Genomic DNA, 24,189 nt, shown 5'->3' with positions numbered 1-24,189 from the left:
TATTTGGACCTAAAACTGCATGGGCTCTAAAAGATTTTTAAAAGACAGTTTTTTTCTTGGCATGCATTTCTCCAAGTTCCCTCCAATTGTTGTTTGATATTTGAACCTTGGTTATGGGGCAAGATGACATTATTTACATGAATGTAAAGTTGTTTTCCAGCCAGCCTGAAACTGCAAACATGCAGACTTGCACATACTCTCCAGCCCCTGGGAAATCCTCTCCTGCAAGACCCTGAGATAACAGCAAGGATGGGAGCAGAAATCAGAAGGAGTCTTGGTGAGACTTTGCACCTGGCCCTTGACACATCCCCGTCCCTCCTGCCTTTTCATTTCTCATGTTCCGTTCCCTCAGCTCCATCTTTAAAAACCCCTCAGTAGACCTGAGTCCTTGAGATGGCTTTAGTCTGGCCATTCTCCTTTAGGTTTACCAGAGACATGGGTTAGCCCAACATCTCTCCTCAGGTCACTCGTATTCCTGAATAAAAGCTGACTTCCATTTTCACCAACATATGACTCTTGAGTTGTTTATTTTTAAAGGGGGAAAGGCAGCTGGACCTGTGCCCTGTATCACTACCTCTCTTTACCTAATCGGAGAATACAGTATAGAACGGGACACATCTACTTTGGCCCCATTGATGAGAATGGTCAGAATAGCTGGGGCAGCCAGTGAATATAAGAATATTGCTGAATGTTTCTAAGCCAATTCTCCCATTTGGTCTACAGTAGTGGCAGAAGCATACTGGTTAAGTACAGACTTTGGAGCCACACTGCCAGAGTTAAAACCTGGCACATCACTAAGTTACTATGAGACTTTGGGAAAATTAATTAATGAATTTGTATCTCAGATTACTCACTTTTGAATAGACATATGAACCATAACATAAGGAGAATACAGTATAGAACGGGACACATCTACTTTGGCCCCATTGATGAGAATGGTCAGAATAGCTGGGGCAGCCAGTGAAAGAATATTGCTGAATGTTTCTAAGCCGATTCTCCCATTTGGTCTACAGTAGTGGCAGAAGCATACTGGTTAAGTACAGACTTTGGAGCCACACTGCCAGAGTTTAAATCTGGCACATCACTAAGTTACTATGAGACTTTGGGAAAGTTAATTAATGAATTTGTATCTCAGATTACTCACTTTTGAATAGACATATGAACCATAACATAGCATATGACAGAAACCATAGGGTTAATATCCAAATTAAATGAGTTGTATAAAATTCACTGAGAACAGAACATGGCACAATAGCAGGTGCTCAATAATAAAGCAGTTACCATTAGTGTGATAATAGACTAAGAACAAGAGGTCATTTCTCTATATAATTAAAATTCTTCATCACCACCAGAACGTATTGACTGAGCAGGTTACTGAATGTGCTCAGCAGATGGGTACTGGGACAAAAACAATTGGTTATCAGGGATTAGGGCATTGTTTATTGGATCATAGAGCCTGTGTCCACAAGATCCCTAAGGCTTCTGATGAGAGAAGCATAATATGATGCCAACCAGAAATGTCATACATTTCCCAGCTCATACGTAAGCAGCACTGGAGACTTGTCCATTTTTACTTAATACTCTCACTACCTCTTCAAGTAGGTTCCAAAGTCCATTATGCATTAGGTGAAGTAGTATTTCTGTTCAGTGTGTTGGCCTAAGCTTCCTTTGCTCAAGCTTCAAGGGTGCACCATATGCAATTGGACCAGCAGTTTCTAAAATCCAGAGAAATCATTACCTATAAATGTATTCATTCTATTTATGCCTATCCTCGGTTTTAATCTGAGACGTAATCTTTCATTCTCACTATTTTTGCTTGTTTTTATATATGTTTCTGTTTTCAACCTATGAAAGGTGAGATGACAAGGACTTCCAAGTAAAAGATACCTGTAAAGTCAAAGAAGGTATTCTATTTAATTTCTGAACAAATAGTCAGTGTCTGAACATTTAATAATTCCCAGACTTTGGTTGACGTTTTAAGCAACAGCTGTATATTATGATGGCATACTCAGTCAACAATCTAGGATGTCAACTGAGACCTAACTTTGGTTTCTCTTGTCTCAGTTTCCTCATATCCCTTACTAGAGAACACTCAGTAGTTTGTAATCCCCCAGCTCTTCAGTAGAGTGGATGTTTGTGGCAGTAATTTTCATATTTTGGCTAACATGTCCCTATTTCATATGTAAGTCTGAATAAATACCATACTAGTCAGGTGTTTTGTATACAATTATCTCATAAAACTTGAAACTATTCTGAATATTGGAAACCACTTGACCTAGCTAATATAGAGTGTCCATTTCAAGGAACACTTTGGGAATGGGAATCTCTCCCCAAATTCTCCTTGGTAAAAGCTAGAGCACACCTTCTCGCTGTTACTTGAGCCTGACATTTCTTTTTTATTCGTTAAGTGACAACTTGCCAAATACCAGGAAATCAACCACATGCCTATTTAATCCGCTCAATGCCAATCAACTTATTTTTCTGACACAACTAACTGGCAAGTCACCATGGCACTGCAAAGACATGCTGCAGACCTTAAGTTCACTCTAAACAGAAAATTGGGGAGTTTTCAGTAAAAAACCATGGAAAGAAGGAAGAATTTGCATTTGCAATAAGGTCAATTTGATTTCTCACATAAAGTGTTTGAATTTTTGCAAATAAAGAAAATCAAGTCAGTAATTTTGCTTCTAATCAAAGCAGTTTTTTTTGTGACATTTATGCACATTTAACTGACAGACTAGATGAGCTTTGTCACGGCTTGTCTCTGCAGCCCCCAAAACTTGCTATCAACCTCTCAAACTTCACCTAGTATGCATGAGGGATTTAAAATAGTATCGTGAAATCTCTGATCTGGAAAGAACCTAGTCCAACTCCCTTAAGTAACAGATGAAGAAACAGAGACACACAAATAACCTCCCATTACTTCAGTCTTCATACTTGTGTTATTTCAATCCCCCACGTACATCTTTCTCTCTCTCTCCAGTCTTTGGCTTTCAAGCCCACTCTTCATTCCATCAACCCCACACTTTCACTGCTCCCTTGCCTTGTTAATTCTCCCTGTCCTTCTTCAGGTCCCAGCTTTGACATCACTTCTAGTTTGTTGACCTCTTGGTTTGGGTTAGAAGCCTTTTCTCTTTACTTCCGTTATTAGAGCACTTATCTCTAGTATTGTAATTGACACTGAAGTATAAGCCGGGGGAGGGCAGAATCTGTACCCACTGTTATACTTCCAGCCCATGGCACAATGCCTGGTGCATAGCAGATGATTAGTAAAACTGTAGTGGAATAAATGAACCAATAACATGGCAAGGACACACCTCTCACCCATCTTCCTTATGAAGGTTCCTTGAATTTTCTTTGCTTCTTTCCACCTCAGCCTTTACACAATATGTTTTCTCTGCCTTTTTTTCTCCTGCTTTTCCAGTTTTGCTTAGCCAACATCTACCCATTGTTAAGATCCTTACATTGATTTCACTTTTTCATGACAGCCTTCCCTGAACTCCCAGACTAAGCAGATTCCATGTATAGATAATCCCATTGTATTTCTCAGTGCTTTTTCCAAAATTAGAATTGAACTATTAATTGTGTCTTAATTATTTAATATACATTATCCCCTTCCTATGAGTGTAGAGACCATTTCTGTCTATTGCTTCTGTATCTTCAGTGCCTGGTACATGACAAGTGCTCATGAAATACTTGTTGAATGTAGAGTGGATAAATAAATGTTTGAATAGGAAATAAAAAGATTCAATACATTATTATATGGAAAAATAGTACTTCTCAAGGAGAGTAGAGTGTTAACTTCATCAGAATCTTGCAATACGTCTGTATTTGTTTTAAGATAAATATTTTATGATGAAGAAAATTACAAACATATATACATGAAATTTATCCAGATTTCTTAATGCTTTTTCTTGTCTTTAAAGTGGAGACCTGAGTTAATTCTGTGGGTAACACTAATGGTCCGTTTTAGCAGCTTTTCAAGGACAGTGGGAGATAAGTTTACTATGAGCATAAGGGTCACAAATTGGCCTTGAGTGGATCTGTAACTGGGTAAAGCCAAGTGCTTTGTAGTGGAGTCATACAGTGGCTACTCTAGAAGGTTTAAGGAGCTGTGAAACAGTAGAACACCTTAGCTTACCCTGAACAGAGCGAAGCCAAGGGAAGGAAGTACTGACATGCCACACATCAAATAACACACTCTTCCCTGCCTGAGCTGTTCCTGTGAAGCAGAAATGGATGCAAACAGAAAGTGAGCCATTGTCAAAATGTAAGAGTAAAGGGCACTTGCCTGAGAGGTGCCACATTCTCTTCCTACCAGAACATCGCTGCTCTGGAATCTCACAGTGGTGCCCTTGGTATGTTTTAACTTCCTGGGTTTGCAAACCTTCATTTTTTCTTTGTCCAATTTTTGAGTTGATGGAGGATGGTACTCATAATAGCAGGATGTAAAGATGAGAGAGGATAGTAGGTATGTAAAACTTCATATTATTTGTATAGAAACAGGTGTTTTCTTTAAGATATGTGTGAAAGTATCCAGAAAATCCTAAGACTTTTAAAGAAAAAATACTATAAAAGGATTCATCCTCCTCATATTGCAGTGAATCATAGGATCCAAAGAGCCATCTTTACCATATTCTATCTAGGAAACTCAAAATTTAGCCAAGGAAATTATTTTAATACATAGCAAGTACTAATAGGAAAGAAGAGAGGCAGAGAGCATTATATGTCTGAGTGTGTATGTGTATATATTATACAGAGTTCTTCAAAAAGTTCATAGAAAGATTAGAATTATCTTTTAATTGAATTTTTCCAAGAACTTTTTGAAGTACCCTCCTATATTTTTTATTCTGAATAGAAAACTAAATCTCAATGGACACTGAGGTAGTAAGTGGCACTGTGTCATTTTGGCGCTGTGGGACAATGAGGAAACAATGAAATTTTGTTGGGATCCTACTGAGGACCAAGCCCTAACCTAGGGAATTGGTTCCCATATATGTCTGCCACTTACCAGCTCTGTGATCTTGGGCAAATCAGTCATTCTGCATTTGTTTCCTGTAAACTGGGGGTAATAAAACCTATATCCTCCTAAGAAGGCCCTTGTGAGCATCATGTGAGATGAGGACCCCTGAGATTCCATTTTATACCTACAGTTAAAAAAAATTCACTTATGCATTCAGCAAATATGCTTTCTATGTCCACTATATATCAGGCACTGATCTAGATGCCGGGACGGAATGATGAACAGGAGGAAATTCTGCCCTCATAGAGCTGACATGCTTCCAAGACTGATCTACGAGAGAGTCTTTCAAAACCATAAAGAACTCTAAAAGCACATATTTTTAAAGCATGATTTATGGCTCTGAGGCCTATTTTCCTGCTGCTAATTTACTACTACATTCCTGATGCATGTGATGTAAAAGACAGAATATCAACAAGGAGAATGAATTACTAGGGAGAAATAGTACACCTGTAGTAGAGTTAGCCTGAAAGGAAAAGAGAGTTTCTCCCCTCTGGTGATTTCATTCTTCTTAAAAAATATTCATTACTTTTCTGGCTTTAAAAGCAGTCCAGTCTCATATAGAAAATAAAGTAAATGCATATATGAACTGAAATTGTCCATAATTTCACAATATTAACACTTTTAAAAGCAGGCTCTACTTTTTTTTCTGACTTTAATTAGGAACATAATGGCAATTGATATAGAATTTTATGCTAAATATGTGATTGCATCTATTTTCCATGGCCTTGCATATTCTTTGAAACATGACCAAGTAGTATTTCTTTAGGCCATTCCATCACACATTTTTTGTAGCCTTTCTTCTTTTATAGATTAGTTGGATTGTTCTCACATTTTATTATTATAAATAATGATGCAGTGCTGCTTTGCTCACAAATCATTGTGTGTTTACATTTTGCCTTAGTATAGATTTTTAGAAGAGGATTTACTGGATCAAAGGGCTGAACATTTTTAAAGCTTTAGATATGGATTGGCAAATTTATTTCGTAAAAGGAAATACTAATTTACGTTCTTATCAGCAATTTATGGGAGATCCAATCAGCAAACTTTCTCTGGGAAGGCAAATAATCAAACAGCATGCATCATCTCTTTATTCACAGGCCCTTTAGGAATAGGGTTGCCATGTAGTTGGTACAAGTAAACATCCACTTCCATTTTCAAAACTAGGACAATCTGGGAGAATTTGGAGGAATGGGAGTAAGCCTTGAGAGAAAGACATCAATTTAAAGATTTTTCAAAGACCTTGAGGGGAGGTATTTTTCCCAGTAGAAGAGTCGAGAATTCTGGAATAAGATTGTCTCATTTTCTTAGCAAAATGTCTTGCTTTGATTATCTTTTTTTTTTCAGGTGATCTGTTGTGTTTACAGAAAAAAAAGAAGATTATGAGGTGAAATGTTTGAGGAGAGCCCACATTTGATCTAACGTGAGTCAGCCTCTGTTCGCCCCTGACAAATAAAGTGGCTTTGTGTCATTAAAGCAATAGAAGGAAGTATTGATTAGAACAGAAATAGGAGATTTGCCTTTTCTAAAAGGTAGAGTTCATATTACAAGGAAGCTAAAAACACTCTGAAATGGACATGTAAGATATCAAAGGTCAGGAGAGCCAGCCAGACAGGGACAGCTGGAGCCATTCCATACAGATCACTAAAAGTTCGCTTCTGGAGACTTGGTCAATGAATAATCATGAGAACTCATTAAAGGAAGAGGATCATATCACTGTCAAACAATGCAATCACAATGTAAGTATGTCCAAAAGCCTGGATGTCACCAAGATTTGTTTAATGCTTCATGAACCCATGTGAAGTGACACACCTGTGCTTAAGAATCAGCTGCCTAGTCACCCAGAAATACCTAATCTGAGGCCAGCACTGCCTCAGAACTGATAACAAGGCTTGTTCCATCGGGAATGTACAACCCAGCGATCCACCTAGAATCCAGGTACCAGTTGGCTAAGCTTGTTAACAGGGCACCATTCATTGAATTTCCAAATATTTCAGTTTAAATTGGAGTACCATATATTAAGTGGCACAATACAGAAAGAAATTTCTATCTATTTAAAAATCAAAAGTATAATTTTTTTAAAATGTGCTTAATATTATTCATAGATATGATTCAGCCGAATGCCTATGTAATAATTGTTATTTCTTCTTCGCCTTCTTATTTTGTAGTACCATGTGCTACACTTGCTCTTTTATGGATTCAATGCATTTACTTCTAGGATTCTGTATGAAATGCATGCAGCCAGGCACACACGTAGGGCAGCCCTTTGATACTCACCATGTGCTGAGACTTCCCTACCTCCACGTCCTCACTGCCTGCCTTCCTCTTCCCTCATCAGCTCTCCATGTCCTAACAGTACCTCCCATGCCCTCTCAACCATCTGCTCTTCTGCACACACTTGCTTTCTGATGTCAAGGAGATGTGAATAAAAGATAGTATGTGTCTTTGTCTAGACACAAACTAAAGATGTCTGGACCCTTCAGACCTCTGTTTTGTCCCCATTCACTTTGGGGAGTAGCTCAGACCTTATCTGCATCTCCTTCAAGTAGTTCAGCTACAAAAGAGCTGTTGAATAATGTAGACTAAACTGAAGGTTTAGTGGAGTAGATGAGAAATTATATAAAAGTGCCCCCCCAAAATACAAATAAATTTGTACAAGTCTCTAAACATGTCAGTTATTTTCCAAAGTAACTCACCCAGAATCAGTAAACAAATTCCTCTCCCTACAGCCAAACAGTCCTCTCTATGACCTTTTCAGCCTTTTCCCCTTCCTGTCTGTTTCCCTTTCTTTAGGGGAAGCAATTGAGGTATCTACTGGCTTTTCTAACTTATAAAGAAAGGGGCTGTCTGTAGGATGCACTTTCTTTATACAGTACAGTCAGGGACTGGGGTACCAGCCACACATGGGTGTGTTGGGATCAGCCACTGATCTGTCCTATATGTATGTGTATACCAGGTACAAAATTGCCAGGTTAAACTCTACGTTATCTTTATGTATTAGCTACACCTATTCTCTCTCTCTCTCTCTCTCTCTCTCTCTGTCAGACACACACATACACACACACGCACACACACACACACACACACACACACAGCCATAGATGGGGTTGGGTTTATTCTGTTCAGCAGAAGATTCTGCCCCTTCCTCAATCCACAGACCACTTCCAAGCCCTTTCTCTTCTTGACAGTGACCTCCGCATGCCACACAAATTCACTGACTTCTTCCACCCCAAAAGAGAAAAGAAGAGCAATTATCTCTAATATGACATTTAAAAGCTAATTTCTGCAATAATAAGGGCACAGGTAGAAAGTGTGCCTTATTGTAAAATATTTAAAATTATATTGGTAGCTTCTGTCAGAAACGAAATGTATTATATTAAATAGTAATAAATCATTCCCACTTAGCACATCATTATTTTCTTTACTTAATATAATATGACCCATGATACTGAGAAATAAAATTATGGTTTATGAAAAAGAAGGAAAGCTTTAATTCTAGAATATTTAAAATTTCACTAGGTACAGTTTTATAAGTCATTTCTTGTTTGCTCCCAAATTAACTTTTCTTTTTTTTTTTTTTCCTTTTTGTCTTTTTTCGTGTCCGGCAACGGATCACAACCCTCAGTGTCGCGCCCGTACCGGACCGGGACCGGCAACGGGATCGCAACCCTCGGTGTTGCTCCCGCACCTCGCTCAGCCAGTGAGCGGGAACTGGTCTGTATGTGGGATCCGAACCCTCGGCGGGAGCGCCACCGCACTCCCAAGCAGCGCACTGTAGCAGTGCGCCACCGGGCCGGCCCCTTAACTTTTCTTTTTGACCCAAAAAATTAGAGACACAGATTTAGACAAAGACATAGACAGATATACATATGCATAGAGTTATTATTTATAAATCAGTTATTATGGGCTGAATTGTGTTCCTCCCCAAAATTTGTGCTAACATCCATACTTCGGCATGTGAACATATCTGGAGATAGTGTCTTTATAGAGGTAATTAAGTTAAAATGAGGTCATTAGGATGGCCCTACTCCAAAATAACCAATGTCCTTAAAAGAAGAAATTTGAACACAGACACGTGCAGTAAGGACACAAGGAGAAGACAGCCTTCTAAAGCCAAGAAGTGAAGCCTCAGAAGACAACAACCCTGTGGACACCTCGATCTCGAACTTCCAGCCTCCAAAACTAAGAAAATAAATTCCTGTTTCTTAAGCCGCCCAGTTAGTGGTACTTTGTTAAGGCAGCCCAAGCAGACTAATACATCAGTGAATTAGATTTCAGACTTTCATTTTTGTATATCTTTCAGAGCACCCTCATTTGCTAGAGAGATGCAAAATACATGTTTATTGTTTGCAAAAGAAAAAACTTAATTTTAAATCATTTAAATATGTGGCTTTGGTCCTAAATGATATAGGAGTTTAAGCTCAGTAGCAGTTTCACAAATGCTTACTGCGTTAATCCTTTCCCCAGCCTCTACACCTGTCCTCCTGGTTATAAACAGGTGAGCAGATTCCTCTCTCCCCGACCTGCTCAGCATTCTGTCTACAGCAATGGCAGGAGCAGATCTAAAGAGCTTTCCCTGCACTCCTCTACATTTTCAGACCTTCACAGCAGCTTAATTTAACTTTCTTGTGCATCGGGTGAAGATCTGAAAATAATGTTTTCCTCTTTTGTGTAGAATGAAAATGACTTTTGAAAGCCTCAAAGAGAGAGTGCTCTGAATATTAACCTGCAGTAAATATCTCTATGCCTTGCCTCCTATGCGCCTGAGCAGTGGGACACCAGGAACATTTTTACCCGCGTCCTGCCCTTTGGATATCTGATGAGCTCTTCTACAAATAAATATTGTTTAGCCCTCTAGAAAAAGTCTTTATTTTTTTCTTTTCATTTCCTCTGTGCACAGAGCAGCAGCCAGCCTGCTTTGATTTCCCTATAGGTTCCCGGAGGCTTTGCATCAGCACAAAGCTGAGTAGAGTCACCCAGAGTGCACAGAGTATCGCCACCAGTAGCACTTGTTACCAGGACAGCAGCACCTCGGATCCTAGTGAAGCACCAGAGTCTCTATGAATCTCACAGTGGAGAGAAGACAATCATGAATCCAGTGCAGGGTCCAGCCTGAGAGGCTGCCTGGTGTAATGGGTGCCTTGCACTGCTCTTTCGTACAATCATGGAATGTAGCTCCTTTAAAGGACCCCAGATTAAGAAATGCAGCACTAAACATCATTGGGCTGCAATGTAATTATTATACAAAGATAATTTCGGGCCAGAAATGATCTGACAGGACTCAATCATAAATGACCCCAAATATGCTCGTATGGATGTTTTAGGATTATCGTGCAATAAACAAAAAACAAATTATTAATTTCTACCTGCAGAGATCCCTCAGGGAGCACTCGGTTTGGCATAACAGTAAAGAACTCTGTAAACAGACTGTCCTGGCTTCAAGTTCACATCTGACCACTCTTGCTGGGTCACTTGTGCAAGTTGTGACTTTTGTATCCTAGTTTGTAAAATGTGAATAAAACTCCAGGCTGCTGTGAGGATTGAGTGAGACAATGCATGCAAAGGGCTTAGTATAACGCCTGCCATAGTGCAAATGCTTAACACATAGAAACTACTTTTACAACGCTTCATAAATGACAATAGCTACTACTTAAAACCCAAGCAGAAGTTCTCAATCCAAAAGTTAGAAGGGAGACATGCAAAAGCTTTAGGGGGAAAAAATCAGGTTCCTCAACCCAGTAACTAATTAGTGTGAACACCGTTCTGTTATTCAGTCTTCCTTACTACTAATTATTATATAGCTGTTTTGTGTGTGCACAGATAATGAGCCTCCGAGCGTGGAATTTACCCAGGGAGATGAAAGCAGGCACACAGTGTGAAGTAAACCCTACAAATATTTATAGTTCCTAGTTCTCACATCTGCCCTGGCAATTAGGACCAAAAATTCTTTAATAAGGATGGGAGTAAAACACCCAGATGATTCTTCTTCCAGGTGAGCTAATTGTGCTTTAACGGTGATTTCTCTGTATATTTTTGAAGCCAATGAAAAAATGATGTGTCCTAGTGAGTCAGATCAGGACAATTTAGTTATATACATCATTCATTCATTCAAGTGTGTTTCTCTTATGGACTAGAAACTACAAGATGTACTAATTTACAAATTGGAGTAAGATATGTCACAAAGAGTGTCCGCATTAGAAGTAAATATGCACTCAGTACAGTCAGACCTTGGAGATATTGTGGGTTGGGTTCCAGACCACCACAATAAAACAAATATTGCTATAAAGCAAGTCACATGAATATTTTGGTTTACCAGTGCCAGTGCATATAAAAGTTATGTTTACACTATACTGTAGTGCTTAAGTGTGCTATAGCATTATGTCTAAAAAATGTACATGCCTTAACTTAAAAATACTTTATTGCTAAAAATGCTAACAATCATCTGAGCCTCCAGCAAGTCCTAACGTTTTTTCTGGTGGAAGGTTGTGCCTCGATGTTGATGGTTGCTTATGGCTGCTGACTGATCACAGGGTGGTGGCTGAAGGTCGGTGTGGCTGTGCCAATGTCTTAAAAAAAGACAACTGTGAAGTTTGCTGCATTGATTGACTTTTCCTTTCATGAAAGATTTTTCTGTAGCACATGATGCTGTTTGATAGCATTTTACTCACAGTAGAACTTATTTCAAAGTTGAAGTCAGTGCTCTCAAGCCTTGCTGCTGCCTCATCAACTATGTTTCTGTAAGATTCTAAATCCTCTGTTGTCACTTCAACAATGTTCACAGCATCTTCATCAGGAGTAGATTCCATCCCAAGAAAACAACTTTCTCTGCTCTTCCATGAGAAGCAACTCCTCATTTGTTAAAGATTTATCATGAGATTGCAGCAATTCAGTCACATCTCAGGCTCCACTTCTAATTCTATTTCTCTTGCTATTTCCACGACATCTGCAGTTATTTCCTCCACTGAAGTCTTGAACCCCTCAAAGTCATCCATGTGGATTGCAATCAACTTTTTCCAGGCAGGCTCCTGTTAATGTTGATATTTTGACCTCCTTCCATGAATCACTAATGTGCTTAATGGCATCTAGAATGGTGAAGCCTTTCCAGAAGGTTTTAAATATACCTTGCCCAGATCCATCAGAAGAATCATCATCTATGGAAACTATAGCCTTACCAAATGTATTTCTTAGATAACAAGACCTGAAAGTCAAAATGACTCCTTGATCCATGTTGACAGAATGGATGTTGTGTTAGCAGGCATGAAAACAACACTAATCTCCTTGTACATTTCCATCAGAGCTCTTCGATGATCAGGTGCATTGTCAATGAGCAGTAATATTTTGAAAGGAATCTTTTTTTCTGAGCAGTAGGTCTCAACAGCAGGCTTAAAATATTCAGTAAACCATCGTGTAAACAGTTGTGCTATAATCTGTGCTTTGTTGTTCCATTCATAGAGGACAGGCACAGTTGATTTAGCATAACTCTTAAGAGGCATAGCATTCTCAGAATGGTAAATGAGCATTGGCTTCAACTTAAAGTCACCAGCTGCATTTGCCCCTAACAAGAGAGTCAGCCTGTCCTTTGAAGCTCTGAAGCCAGGCATTGACTTCTCCTCTCTAGCTATGAAAGTCCTAGATGGCATCTTCTTCCAATAGAAGGCTGTTGTGTCTGCATTGAAAATCTGTTGTTTAGTGTTGCCACCTTCATCAATGATCTTAGCTGGATCTTCTGGATCATTCACTGTTGCTTCTACATCAGCACTTGCTGCTTCACCTGCACTTTGTATTATGGACATGGCTTCTTTCCTTAAACCTCATGAACCAACCTCTGCTAGCTTCAGACTTTCCTTCTGCAGCTTCCTCACTTCTCTAAGCCCTCACAGAATTGAAGAGAGTTAGGGCTTTGCTCTGGATTAGGCTTTGGCTTAGGGGAATGCGGTGGCTGGTTTGATCTTCTATCCAGACCACTAAACTTTCTCCATGTCAGCAATAAGGTTGTTTCACTTTCTCATCATTTGTGTGTTCACTGAAGCAGCATTTTTAATTTCCTTCAAGAACTTTCCTTTGCATTGTCAACTTGGCTAACTGGAACAAGAGGCCTAACTTTAGGCCTATCTCAGCTTTCGACACGCCTTCCTCATGAAGCTTAATCATTTCCAGCGTTTGATTTAAAATGAGAGATGTGTGACTCCTCCTTTCACTTGAATACTTAGAGGCTACTGTAGGGTTATCAATTTGCCTAATTTTATTATTGTTCTTTCTCAGGGAACAGGGAGGCCCAAGGAAATGGAAAGAGATGGGAAATGGCCAGTTGGTGGAGCAGTCAGAACACACATTTATCCACTAAGTTCACCATCTTAAATGAGCATGGCTTACCAAAACAATTACAAGAATAAAATCAAAGATCAGTAATCACAGATTGCCATAACAGATATAATAATAATGAAAATTTTGAAAAATTGCAAGAATTAGCAAGATGTGACACAGAGATATGAGTGAGCACATGCTGTTGGAAAAACAGCAATGATAGACTTGTTCGATGAAGAGTTGTCACAAACCTTCAACTTTTAAAAAACCCTGTCTCTGCAAAGTGTAATAAAGTGAAACACAATTAAATGAGGTATACCTGTGGAGCATAATGAATGCTTTATCAGAGGAGTGGCCTCTCTCAGAGAATGCAGTGACTTTATGTTTGGGAAGGGAAGTCTGGCAAGTTTTAACACATCTCTTTTCTAGTCCTTGAGCAAAACAAGCACTTTTTGGAACTTTGAACTTCCCTTGTTTACCTAGAACACTAGTATAGCTAGCCCTTCTCTATTCTCAAGACCAAGTTCAAAAGTTACCTTCTCAAGGAGGCTTTCTCTAGTTACTCTCTCTAACCCACTTCTTCCCATTCACTCTGTCACTTGGCTCTGTTTAATTTTTGAGGTCCCTTATTTCTTTTTGTTGTCCCACCACCACTGCAGCCTAGCAGTGAGAGGGAAGAAAACTTGCTTGTCTGATATCACTAGCACTTAACATACTGTGTGCTCCACTGCAGGCTCTTTGTCGATTTTATAAACAAATAAATGAATCAGAACAATGCCAAAGGACTCTCTGCTTTTCTTTCATAGCATTTGTCACCTTTTGTGGTATATTGGAATTTATTCCTCTGGTTCACCTACTGCACTGTAAGTCCATTAAGGTCATCAGTGCCAACTCTAGCATATACTACTCACTCAATAAATATTTGGTGAATGAACAAGCTAAGTTTTACAGAATGAGCAGAAACATATGAAGGCTAGAAGAAGGAAAAGAGTTCCAGGTTGCAAGAACTATGGGTGCAGAGAAATGGATGTATAAGATAAAAGTCATGACCCATTCAGGCATCTACCAGAGTTTGAGAGTTTGGTATGGCTGGGGCTGAGCACGTGGGCCATGTCTGGAGCAAGGATCAGGCAAGGGCCCCGTCAGAATGATACAGGAGTAGGTATCCCACTGAGGAGGCAGGATGGGTCTGAAATTCATTACCTTTCATAGATAAGAAATGTAGACACCTGTGCTGAATAGATACAGGGGAAAGAGCTGTGCCGACTGCAGGTGTAGAGTCAGACTGCCTTGTATTTAAGTCCTTGCCCGCTGCTTATTTGTTGTACAGGCATCCAAGCTCTGTGAAGCCTGTTTCCTCATATATGAAACTGATGATGACAATAGATAATATTTCTCAATATTTTTGTAAATATTAAACAGCACCATGTGTTAGCAATGTTCTAAACTATACTCAAAATACACTAGGCTCTCAATAAATATTAACTATAATTACTATCTTTGTAATCACCACAATTCTCCTTTTGCCTGAAAAGGTGCTGAGGGAAACACCCACCTCAAGAAATCATCTGAAAGGAAAGAAATGGTCTTAAAATATTCTACATTTACCATACATTTTTACCAAGAGTACTTCATTTCATCTTCACAAAAGTGCTGTGAGGGATTCGTTGTCGGCTTTAAAGAAGACAAAGCATATCCTAATAAGAAAGGGGCAGAATTAGATCTCTGACTTCAAGGACAGTATAGTGGATGGAAAGTAAAATGTAGGTGTTAAAAGACATTTCCACAAGCAGAATAAAAAAGAAATGAAAACCCTGAGACCAAACTGAGTGAGAGTGTTTCCCTCTGATCAAGAGGAACAGAATTCCCACAGGCAGGTCACCCCGTGCTGCCTCTTGTGGCCAAGTGCAAGGGCAGGAAGCGTCCACCCCATTGGGGGGGGGTCTGCGGGGAGCAGGAGCTGATCCCAGACTAGCTCCTGGTGGGATTCCACCCCTTCAACTCTCTCAACACAGTTCAAAGTCACCCAGCCTAGCAAAGCCCATCCACAGTGTTGCCAGGCTCATTCCTAAGGGATGTCAGAGCCCAGACCATAGAAAGAAATGTTGGGGAACTTCTTTTATCTTTGAAAGAACTAACAAAAGAATCTATTTAGTGGAGAGAGAATGGAGAGTGCTGGGAATATCACTTTACTGACCCCTTTTTCCCATTTAATAATCAGCTGCCAAAAGCTGGGTCCTGCACCCAGTTGAGTCTTGCACTTCAACAGTTGCTGTTCTTTTGATCTTTAAAGATGAATTGTCAGACCTAAGAGAGGGTTAGGCAGCTGTCCAGAAAAGCGCAGCAGGATGGAAAAGTTTTAGAAACAGCTGGGAAGAAATAAAAGGAATTGGGGTTCTCGTGAGCAGGGATGTTTAACAAGGATCTGGTCACAGCAGAGTGTGGACTGGTACGGGCAGCAGGAAGGATTAATTCATCCCTGAACCACCTGTAATGCAGGCATCCATCCATGTTATCCCAACTCTGCCTGTCCCAGAAACTATTTGCAAATGCCCCTCCACCAGACAAACTCGGAGCTGAGGTGAACACTATACTGGCTTGTCGGTTCAAAAAGGAGTTTCGCAATACACCTAATATGCATCTTATTTAAAAAGCAACCACTAATAACTGCCATGTGAAAATAACCCTAGATCCTAGAATGTTCTAAGGTGATCATTATGCAATATTACCTCTGGCCCCAAGGAAAATGAATCAGCTCACATTGGAGCCTTCCACACAAGTGCCAACCCCAGCCTCAGCTTGGCTCTGCACTCCTGGGACAAAGACCAGAAACCTGCTTTCCAGGGTGCACCCACTCACACAGACACAGGCACAGGCATGACTGGCTATGGGGCCATGGCTCCCCCACAGATGGGTCCATCCTGTTAGCCCCGCTTTTCTTGTCCATCAGTTTCACAGTGATCCCATCCTCTAAAGGGAACAGGAAGAAATACTTGTGGTTTGAACAAGAGTTGTTTGCCCTCTGAAGACTTCTGAGCTCATTTTCTACAGAGCTGTCAGCACAGACTGATATGAATTTCCAATTCTCTTCACCATTCACACAGATCAATTATGCCTACAGGGTAAAAAAAAAAAATAGTGGTTAACTGCAAAGAAGAGAGACCTAACTCTCTACAGTGGGGTACTCAACTTTCCCAATATAAGACTGCTCTGGGCAACTTCTCCATGGAGTGGCACCAGTGCCTCATTTGCCCAACAGAAGAAGAGGGCTGAGTGTAATGACATATTCCGACACATTCCAGCATTCCTGCACTCTCCTGTGGTACATTAGCTTAGTAAATGCCAAATCAAGACTCTTTTAGCTTCCCTTCTTGTATTTAGAGATAGAGTTAGAAAGTTAAAGACACATCTTCCAGTCCCCCTTGCAGCAGGATTTCCTATGTGGCCTAGTTTCTATCAAGCAGGCATGCTTCAATGAGGTATGACATAGAAATGAGCAACTAGAAACAGGGTCCAAATGCAGAGAGACTGGATATCCTAGCAAGAAAGGAAGTGGAAGTGTTCGCTTTTAAGGGGACAGCTACAGTGGAGTTTCCAGTGTGTAATGCTTAGCATTATATGTCTGAGCAGAAGGGTTTCTGCTAGATCAGTCATGTGTGGTGTGATAAGAAATTTCTCCTTGATCTGTTGCTGTTGGCTACCTTTTTCCTGGTCTTGCAGCATCCAAGCCAGATCCTTTGTCCCTTCTGGAGATTCCTTGAACTATATAATACCCTTGAATAAACCCCATTCTGCTTAACTAGCTAGAGTAGATCTTGCTGCATCTGAAAACCCTGACAGATACAGGGTATTCTTAACTAACCAAACTAAATTAATTAAAAATATTAATCTGTTTTCCTCAGAAATTAAAAAGTCAAGTGTCCAACACAATTGTTCACCAACTCTGGTAATAAATAAGCAAATTTCAGTTACAATATTTCAGTCAATCAATGATCCTTCCCCACAGCAATGCTGCCTCCATCCCCAGGAAAGCTACATTCCAAATATGCCTCTCTCAATGCTTATGTCTCCTTAAGAATATTAATACCCTCTCTTCTTCTGGGTATATTACAGAGAAGTGTATGGCTAAAAGCTCTCCTCAGATTAAGTGGGGTTCCACACAAGACAATCTTCAGGTATGATACCCTGTGTCATTGAAACTCTGGACTGAGGCATGAGTATAGAGTTTGCACAATATTGACACAACCACAGGAAGGACGGCTTCTATATCTCAAGAAGTAATGCTGTTGCACTGGACTGTGATGAATCTTAGGCAATTTTTAATCAAATAAGTGGGATATTCAGTAACTTCTCAGAGTTTGGATGGCAATTCTAGATATAAAGACTTCCCCCACCTCCTAACCAAATCTTTTAATCTTTTAGCCTTATTATCAGTAATCAAGTCACAAAGGTATTCTCCAGTCTTCCCTCAATTGAGTGCTGGGTAGTCACAGCCTTACCAACATCTTTACGCTCCTTTCTAAAATGTAAAGACTGTTTTTCATGCTGAAAATAAAGCAGTTTGCATATTAATCCACTACCATTTCCCCAAACAAAAAATATCAGAAACCAAACAAATCAGTTATCTAAAACTAACAGGAAAACAAAGCAAAACAAATAAAACAGAGCCTATTCACATGTTTGATGAGAAGGATAATCATAAAAAAAAATGTACTTTCTGTCTTTGAGCTCAGTGACTAGATTATATGAAATAAACCTACAACAATTACTGACTTTCTTCAAAACCACAATACTCTATGCCATTTATTTTGGAAAGTCTCTTTCCTCTAATTCCCATGTTTAAAAAAGGGTAGAAAAATGGTGTCAGAAGAGATAAAAACTTGCAGCTGATTCCACTACTAGACAACAGAATTGATTTTCTCTGTCCACATTTGTTATATGAGAGTTAGATCAGATAATAGGCAAAGTCCTTAGAAGCTCTACCATTTAATGATCTAGACATAAAAATTTAGATAATATGACCAGTTTTATGAGTTTATAATACCAAGGGACAGATGGAGGAATGAAAAGCCAGCAGGTCTTTTGTGTCAGTCTGACTTTGATGTTAAATCCCGGCTCCACCACTATATGCTGTGAAACCTCCAGCAAGTTGCTTAACCTCTCTGAACCTAAGCTTTCTCCTATATAAAGTAGGACAAATAATGTCTTCTTTCATCTGGTATATCAGTATTGGGCTTTCCAAAGCTCACCTTCTGCTATTTCAAATAATAAATAAATAAAACCATGGAGGTTAGTTCATATCCGTATGTGATTTAGGTGAGAAATCATCAGTGTACAAAAGAGAACATGAGTTTAGAGTTAACAAAATCTTGGCTCTGTCATTTATTAGAGATATGCCCCTGGGCAAATAAATGAATCAAGGTTTCTCAGTTTCCTTTACAATCATATCTACCTGCAAGGATATATGGGACTTTATGAAATGATATATGTAAAACACCTAGAGCAATGCATAGGATTATTAGAATAATGGTGATGATAATATAGACTTCATTTTATTCTTTGCTTCTCCATTGATCAGGAGAAAATCAGCTGCCTTAAGATTAGAAACTCACAAAGGGAAAGCTGTAATATTCACCCAGGGCTATTTGAGATAAACAGTACAGAAATATTCACAGCTCACATATGCCACGTGTTTTCATTTTATTTAAACTGTGAAAACTATGTCCTGGAATATATGTGTTGTCCGGTTAAGAAAATCTTCTATCTGACACAGCTCCCTGGCTCAACTACTATGATAAATTATTCTTTGTGCAGTGTTTAGTGCCAACATGGCATTTATAAAACCCACCACTGTTGAGAGGGAAAAGATTGGATCGTGTTAACAGCGGTATGTTATGCAAAAGGGGAAGGAGGCATTCTAATGACCTACATAACTGGCAGCTTGAAACATAGAGCTCACTCAGGGTAATCCCATTTTCAATTAATTATGTATTTTAATTCATTAATATGTATGGAAATTACAGAATGTCTACCAACTTGAAATATTTCTACCACTTTGTCTCATAATGGAAGCCTGAATTAAACTTTTAACCTTCACTGAATATTACTAGATGGGAAAATGTAAAAAGGTGAAATACCCACCAGTTCAATGAAAAGGAAAGCCTCATTGAATGTATTCTCCAAATAGCCTTAGGGGACTTTCTTAATCGTGTCCCTAACTTTGTCCTTTTTATTCTAAACTTTTCAACATTTTTCATACGCACCCAGCCCCAGTGTTCTCCATCTAGTCCCTTTCCCACTTTTTTCTCCCCACTCATTAAGCTGCAATTTTTCTCTCCCATGGAAGAGAACAAGGACAGCGTGCATGCATGTATATGCGTGTGTGTGTGTGTGTGTGTGTCCCTGTATGTGTGTGTGTATGTGCCTGTGTGTATGTGTGTGTATGTGCCTGTGTGTATGTGTGTGTGTATATACACGTGTGTATATGAATGTGTGTATGTGTGGTGTGTGTGCCTATATGTATGTGTGTGTGTATATACATGTGTGTGTATGAATGAATGTGTAAGTGTGGGTGTGTATGTGTCTGTGTGTATGTGCCTGTGGCGGGGGGGGGTCTTTGTCAATGCATTTCATACTAAAACAGTGGTTCTCAATTTTGGCTGCATACTGAAACCTTCTAAGGAGTATTTAAATTTTTAGAACCCAGATTGAGCACCACTGTGTTAGAACATGGAAACTTCCTCAATTTCTTTTCCTTTCCATTCTATATTTATGCTGAATATTTTGGTTCTGCCGCTGGGTTAAAAATATAATTTGAAGACTGCATCTCTGAGTTCCTCCATTTTTAGCAAAGTTTCACTTAATGGATATGGCTACTGATTTTGATTAGATCTTTGCGGTTGTCTCTGGACAAGTGACATTTGTAAAGTTGGCACAAACTCACAGTGCCTTCCAAATCCACACTACAACAAGCAAAGATTTCCTTGTTCCAAAAAGGGCAGCCTGAATCCCAGATTCATCATTTGCAGGTCCACTCTGTACCTGGCCATCCTGAAGTTGAGGTAACCATTTCCGTGGACATCTCCACCAGAGGCCAAAGAGCCAGGTCTGTGAAAAGAGTCCTTTCTGACCACAAGCAGCGAACCAGCCAGTCCTCCTCAGCTTATAGGGAATTTTTTTCCTATTTTCATTTATTATGGTCATTTATTACATGGTCATTGTTCTGAGTTTCTCTTTATAATTAATCTCACAGTATGACTGTTCAGGTCCATTTTAGAGCTCAAATATGAGTAGAGGCCAGGATGGTATTTTAATTTAGAGTTTACTGAGGCCCATTGTATTAATTTCCTAGGCTGCCGTAACAAAAACCACAGAGTTGGTGGCTTAAAGAACAGAAATATATTCTCTCACAGTTCTAGAGGCTAGACATCTGAGATCAAAGTATCAGTAGGATATATTTCTTCTAAGGTTTTTTTTCGTCCTGTCTTCCCTTATGTGCATTTATGTCCTAATCTCTCCAATAAGGACACCAGCCATATTGTACTAGGGCCCACCCATATAACCTCATTTTAAATTTAATCTCTTTAAAGACCTTGTCTCTGAAGACAGCCACATTCTGAGGTACTAGAAGTTAGGAATTCAATATATGAATTTTGAAGGAACACAATTCAACCCATAACACCCATAAAATAAAATTAATTAAAACCTCTTTGATTTCCCTTGGCTGGGACTCTATTTGTATGAAACCATGGCCATGATGTTTGCCTTTGGCTTACCTTCTCCAGCACAAGAGCAGAGCCTGACTTTCTGGGAAAGAGAGTCTTACATCACTTGAATGATGAATGCAGTTGGCAAACTAGTCCAACTAAAGTAATATATAAAGGCTCTGAAAGAAGTATAAGAAGTACAGCACCTATGAAGTGATGTGATGGAGAAAGAAAAAATGTAAAATAATTTTCTTGAGTTTATGAAAACTATATTTTGAATAATCTAGAAGAGGTTTGGTTTAAATTTTTCTGCCTCAAGAACTTCACAAGTTCATTTGTCTTGTCAGAATGTAGTTCCAACTTGGGGTTTGGAATATTTGGTCACCATACAACAACTGTCTACATTAGCATGTTTTCCTAAGTTATTTATTCGAGTTAGAAGACTGTACCAATACCCCCATCTATGCAGAGGACTTCAGTTTGAACTCATACCAGCTGGAAAGTACTTTTGTGATGTTCAATATATGGGATTTTTTCAATTGCTTTCTTAAGGCAATTCACCTAATATTTCCTTCTGGAAAATTTGGGTTTGTATATGTGAAGATCTTGCCTGAGTCCATAAATTCATTTATTTTAAATTGTGTTGTAACAGCAGGGACCTACCTTGAGGCTTGGGCTTAGTCAGTTTGCCACAGGGCTTGGAGATGGTGACCGTCTTCTGGCAGTCAGCATTGTGGAGGGCTCGCTTCAGACTTCCAGTTCTGGTCTTCAAGGCTGTGTTCAGGTCACATTCTCCCCAGGCCTGGAACTGGTATTTGCACTCCGCTAAAGGCGGGATAGGACCAAATGGAAATCCTTGACAGATCATGCTGTAGTGTCATGATAAAAGCACACTTTTTTTTTTGTATTGAGATAATTGTAGATTCACATGCAGTTATAAGAAACAATACAGAGATTCCACACACTCTTCACCCAGCTTCCATCAACTGATGATTTGCATAACTATAATCTAATAGTACAACCACAGAATTGACATTCCACAGATATTCAGATTTCACCAGTTTAATATGGACTCACTTCTATATACGTGTGTGCATTTAGTTCTGTGCAATTTTATCAAGTGTGGAGGCATGTGACCACTATCATCACTAATAATAGGAATGTTCCAAGGCAGCGTCCCTCAGGTCATCTTTTGTAGCCATAACCTAGCTACCTTTCTCTCTTCCCACCTCCTTAACCCATGGCAATTACTAATCTGCTCTCCAGCTTTATAATTTTGTCATCTTAAGAATGTTGTATAAATAGAATTATACAGTATATAAACTTTTGATATTAGCTGCTTTTACTTAGCATACTTTCTTAGAGATCCATCCAAGTTGTGTGCATCAATAATCTGTTCCTTTTTTATTGCTGAATAGTATCCCACAGTAAGAATGTATCACAGTGTTTAACCATTCACCAGTTGAAGGACATCTGGATTGCTTCCAGCTGTTGGCTATTACTAACAAATCTGCTATATGCACTCATGTATAGGTTTTCAGAAAAACATAATTTTTCATTTCTCTGTGATAAATGCCCAAGGAAATGCTGGGTTATATGGTAAACACATGTTTATTTTTGTAAAACACTCTCATACTGTTTTGTAGTGTGGTTATACCACCTTAAATTTCCATTCACAGTGTATAAGTGATCTAGTTTCTCTGCACCCTTGCTAGCATTTGTTATTATCACTGATTTTTTTATAATAGCTGCTCTGATAGGTGTATAGTGATATCTCATTATGGTTTTAATTTTTATTTCCTAAGTGGGGAAAATAAGGTAAACATCTTTTCAGGTGTTTGACCCCTATATATCCATTTCAGTAAAATGTCTGTTAATAGCTTTGCCCACTTTCTTATTAAATTGTTAGTTTTTTTTACTGTTGAGTTTTGAAAGTCCTTAATATATTCAATATATGAGTCCTTTAAGGCGCATCTTTTAAACTTTTTGTAGGTATGCCTTTAAGGTACCCATATATAATCTAACACTGAATATATCTAAACTCTACCATGCTTTATAGAACTTACTTTCATTAAAAAAAAAGTGTCTCTTTTAAACTTTTTGTAGGTATGCCTTTAAGGTACCCATATATAATCTAAGACTGAATATATCTAAACTCTACCATGCTTTATAGAACTTACTTTCATTAAAAAAAAAGTGTCCCAAAGGTTATAGAGGAAAAAAGAGATATACGTGTATGTATGTTCTTTGCCCTTTACTTGCCTATAGTCCATGTTGCATTTCTGTAGAACACAGAGGTAAGACATTTGGGGCATCATGTCCTACCATGGCTAAGAAAGACAAAAAGTCTGAAATGTGGAACTAAGAGGTTATTTGTAGGTTCAATAGTGGGGTTAAAGTTGGAAGTGTTGAGAGACTCTATCTCAAACAAATAGATCAGTCCAGCATGAGGCTGACTATATGCAGCAAGAGAAAAATCTGTGAAAAGTGGCTGTGCCCAGCCATACTAGATTCTTTAAGTATATCTATAAACCGGTGTGGAGGGTGGGGAGAGATCAAAAGAGACAGAAAGGGACTGAAAGTGACAGAGAAATACAGGGAGAAGGAGGAGGATAAATAAGAAAAGGGGAAAGGAAAAATAAAAGGAACTTAGAAGAAAATAAAGGAGAGAGATGATAGATAAGTCAACATTGTTAGAAGGGATCAAGGGGACGTAATTCTATGTCCCTACTGGTAAGGCAGCGATTCTCAATCAGGGATGATTTTGACCCCCAGGGTACATTTGTCATAAATATCTGGAGACGTTTTTAGTTTTCACAACTGGGGAACTGGGTGGGGGGGTGGGGCATGCTACCGAAAACTAGTGAGTAGAAGCCAAGGATGCTGCTAAATAACCAAACATCTCACAATCCACACAACAGCCTCCATGAGAAAAATCTCCTGGCCCAAAATGCCACTAGTGCTGAAGCTGAGAAACCCCGGGGTTAGGCAAGATGATGTCCGGCCACTTTGTGTCTGATAAAACAAACTTATTTTAAATAAATAAGACTCAACCTGGAAAAGATGTCTGATGGAAAAACTCAAAAATTAGAGTAGGAAATTAAATCCATAGGACAATAGCGTGACGCTTACCTCCAAATTGCTTTTTCCAGTTGCAGG

General features: G+C 39.1%; 1 protein-coding gene across 1 annotated transcript in view; it reads right to left on the bottom strand.

Annotated features, from left to right (window-relative positions):
• PTN (pleiotrophin) overlaps window positions 1-24,189 on the bottom strand; it is a 30,730-nt gene that overhangs the window by 2,169 nt on the left and 4,372 nt on the right. The window contains exon 2 of the mRNA XM_008594014.1: window positions 21,694-21,855. Within this exon, the coding sequence (XP_008592236.1) occupies window positions 21,694-21,855 (162 nt within the window). The remainder of the gene's footprint in view (window positions 1-21,693; window positions 21,856-24,189) is intronic.

This window comes from Galeopterus variegatus, unplaced genomic scaffold (assembly GCF_000696425.1).
Source record: "Galeopterus variegatus unplaced genomic scaffold, G_variegatus-3.0.2 Scaffold9997, whole genome shotgun sequence".
NCBI lineage: Eukaryota > Metazoa > Chordata > Mammalia > Dermoptera > Cynocephalidae > Galeopterus > Galeopterus variegatus.
This window is presented reverse-complemented; position numbering and strand designations above follow the sequence as displayed.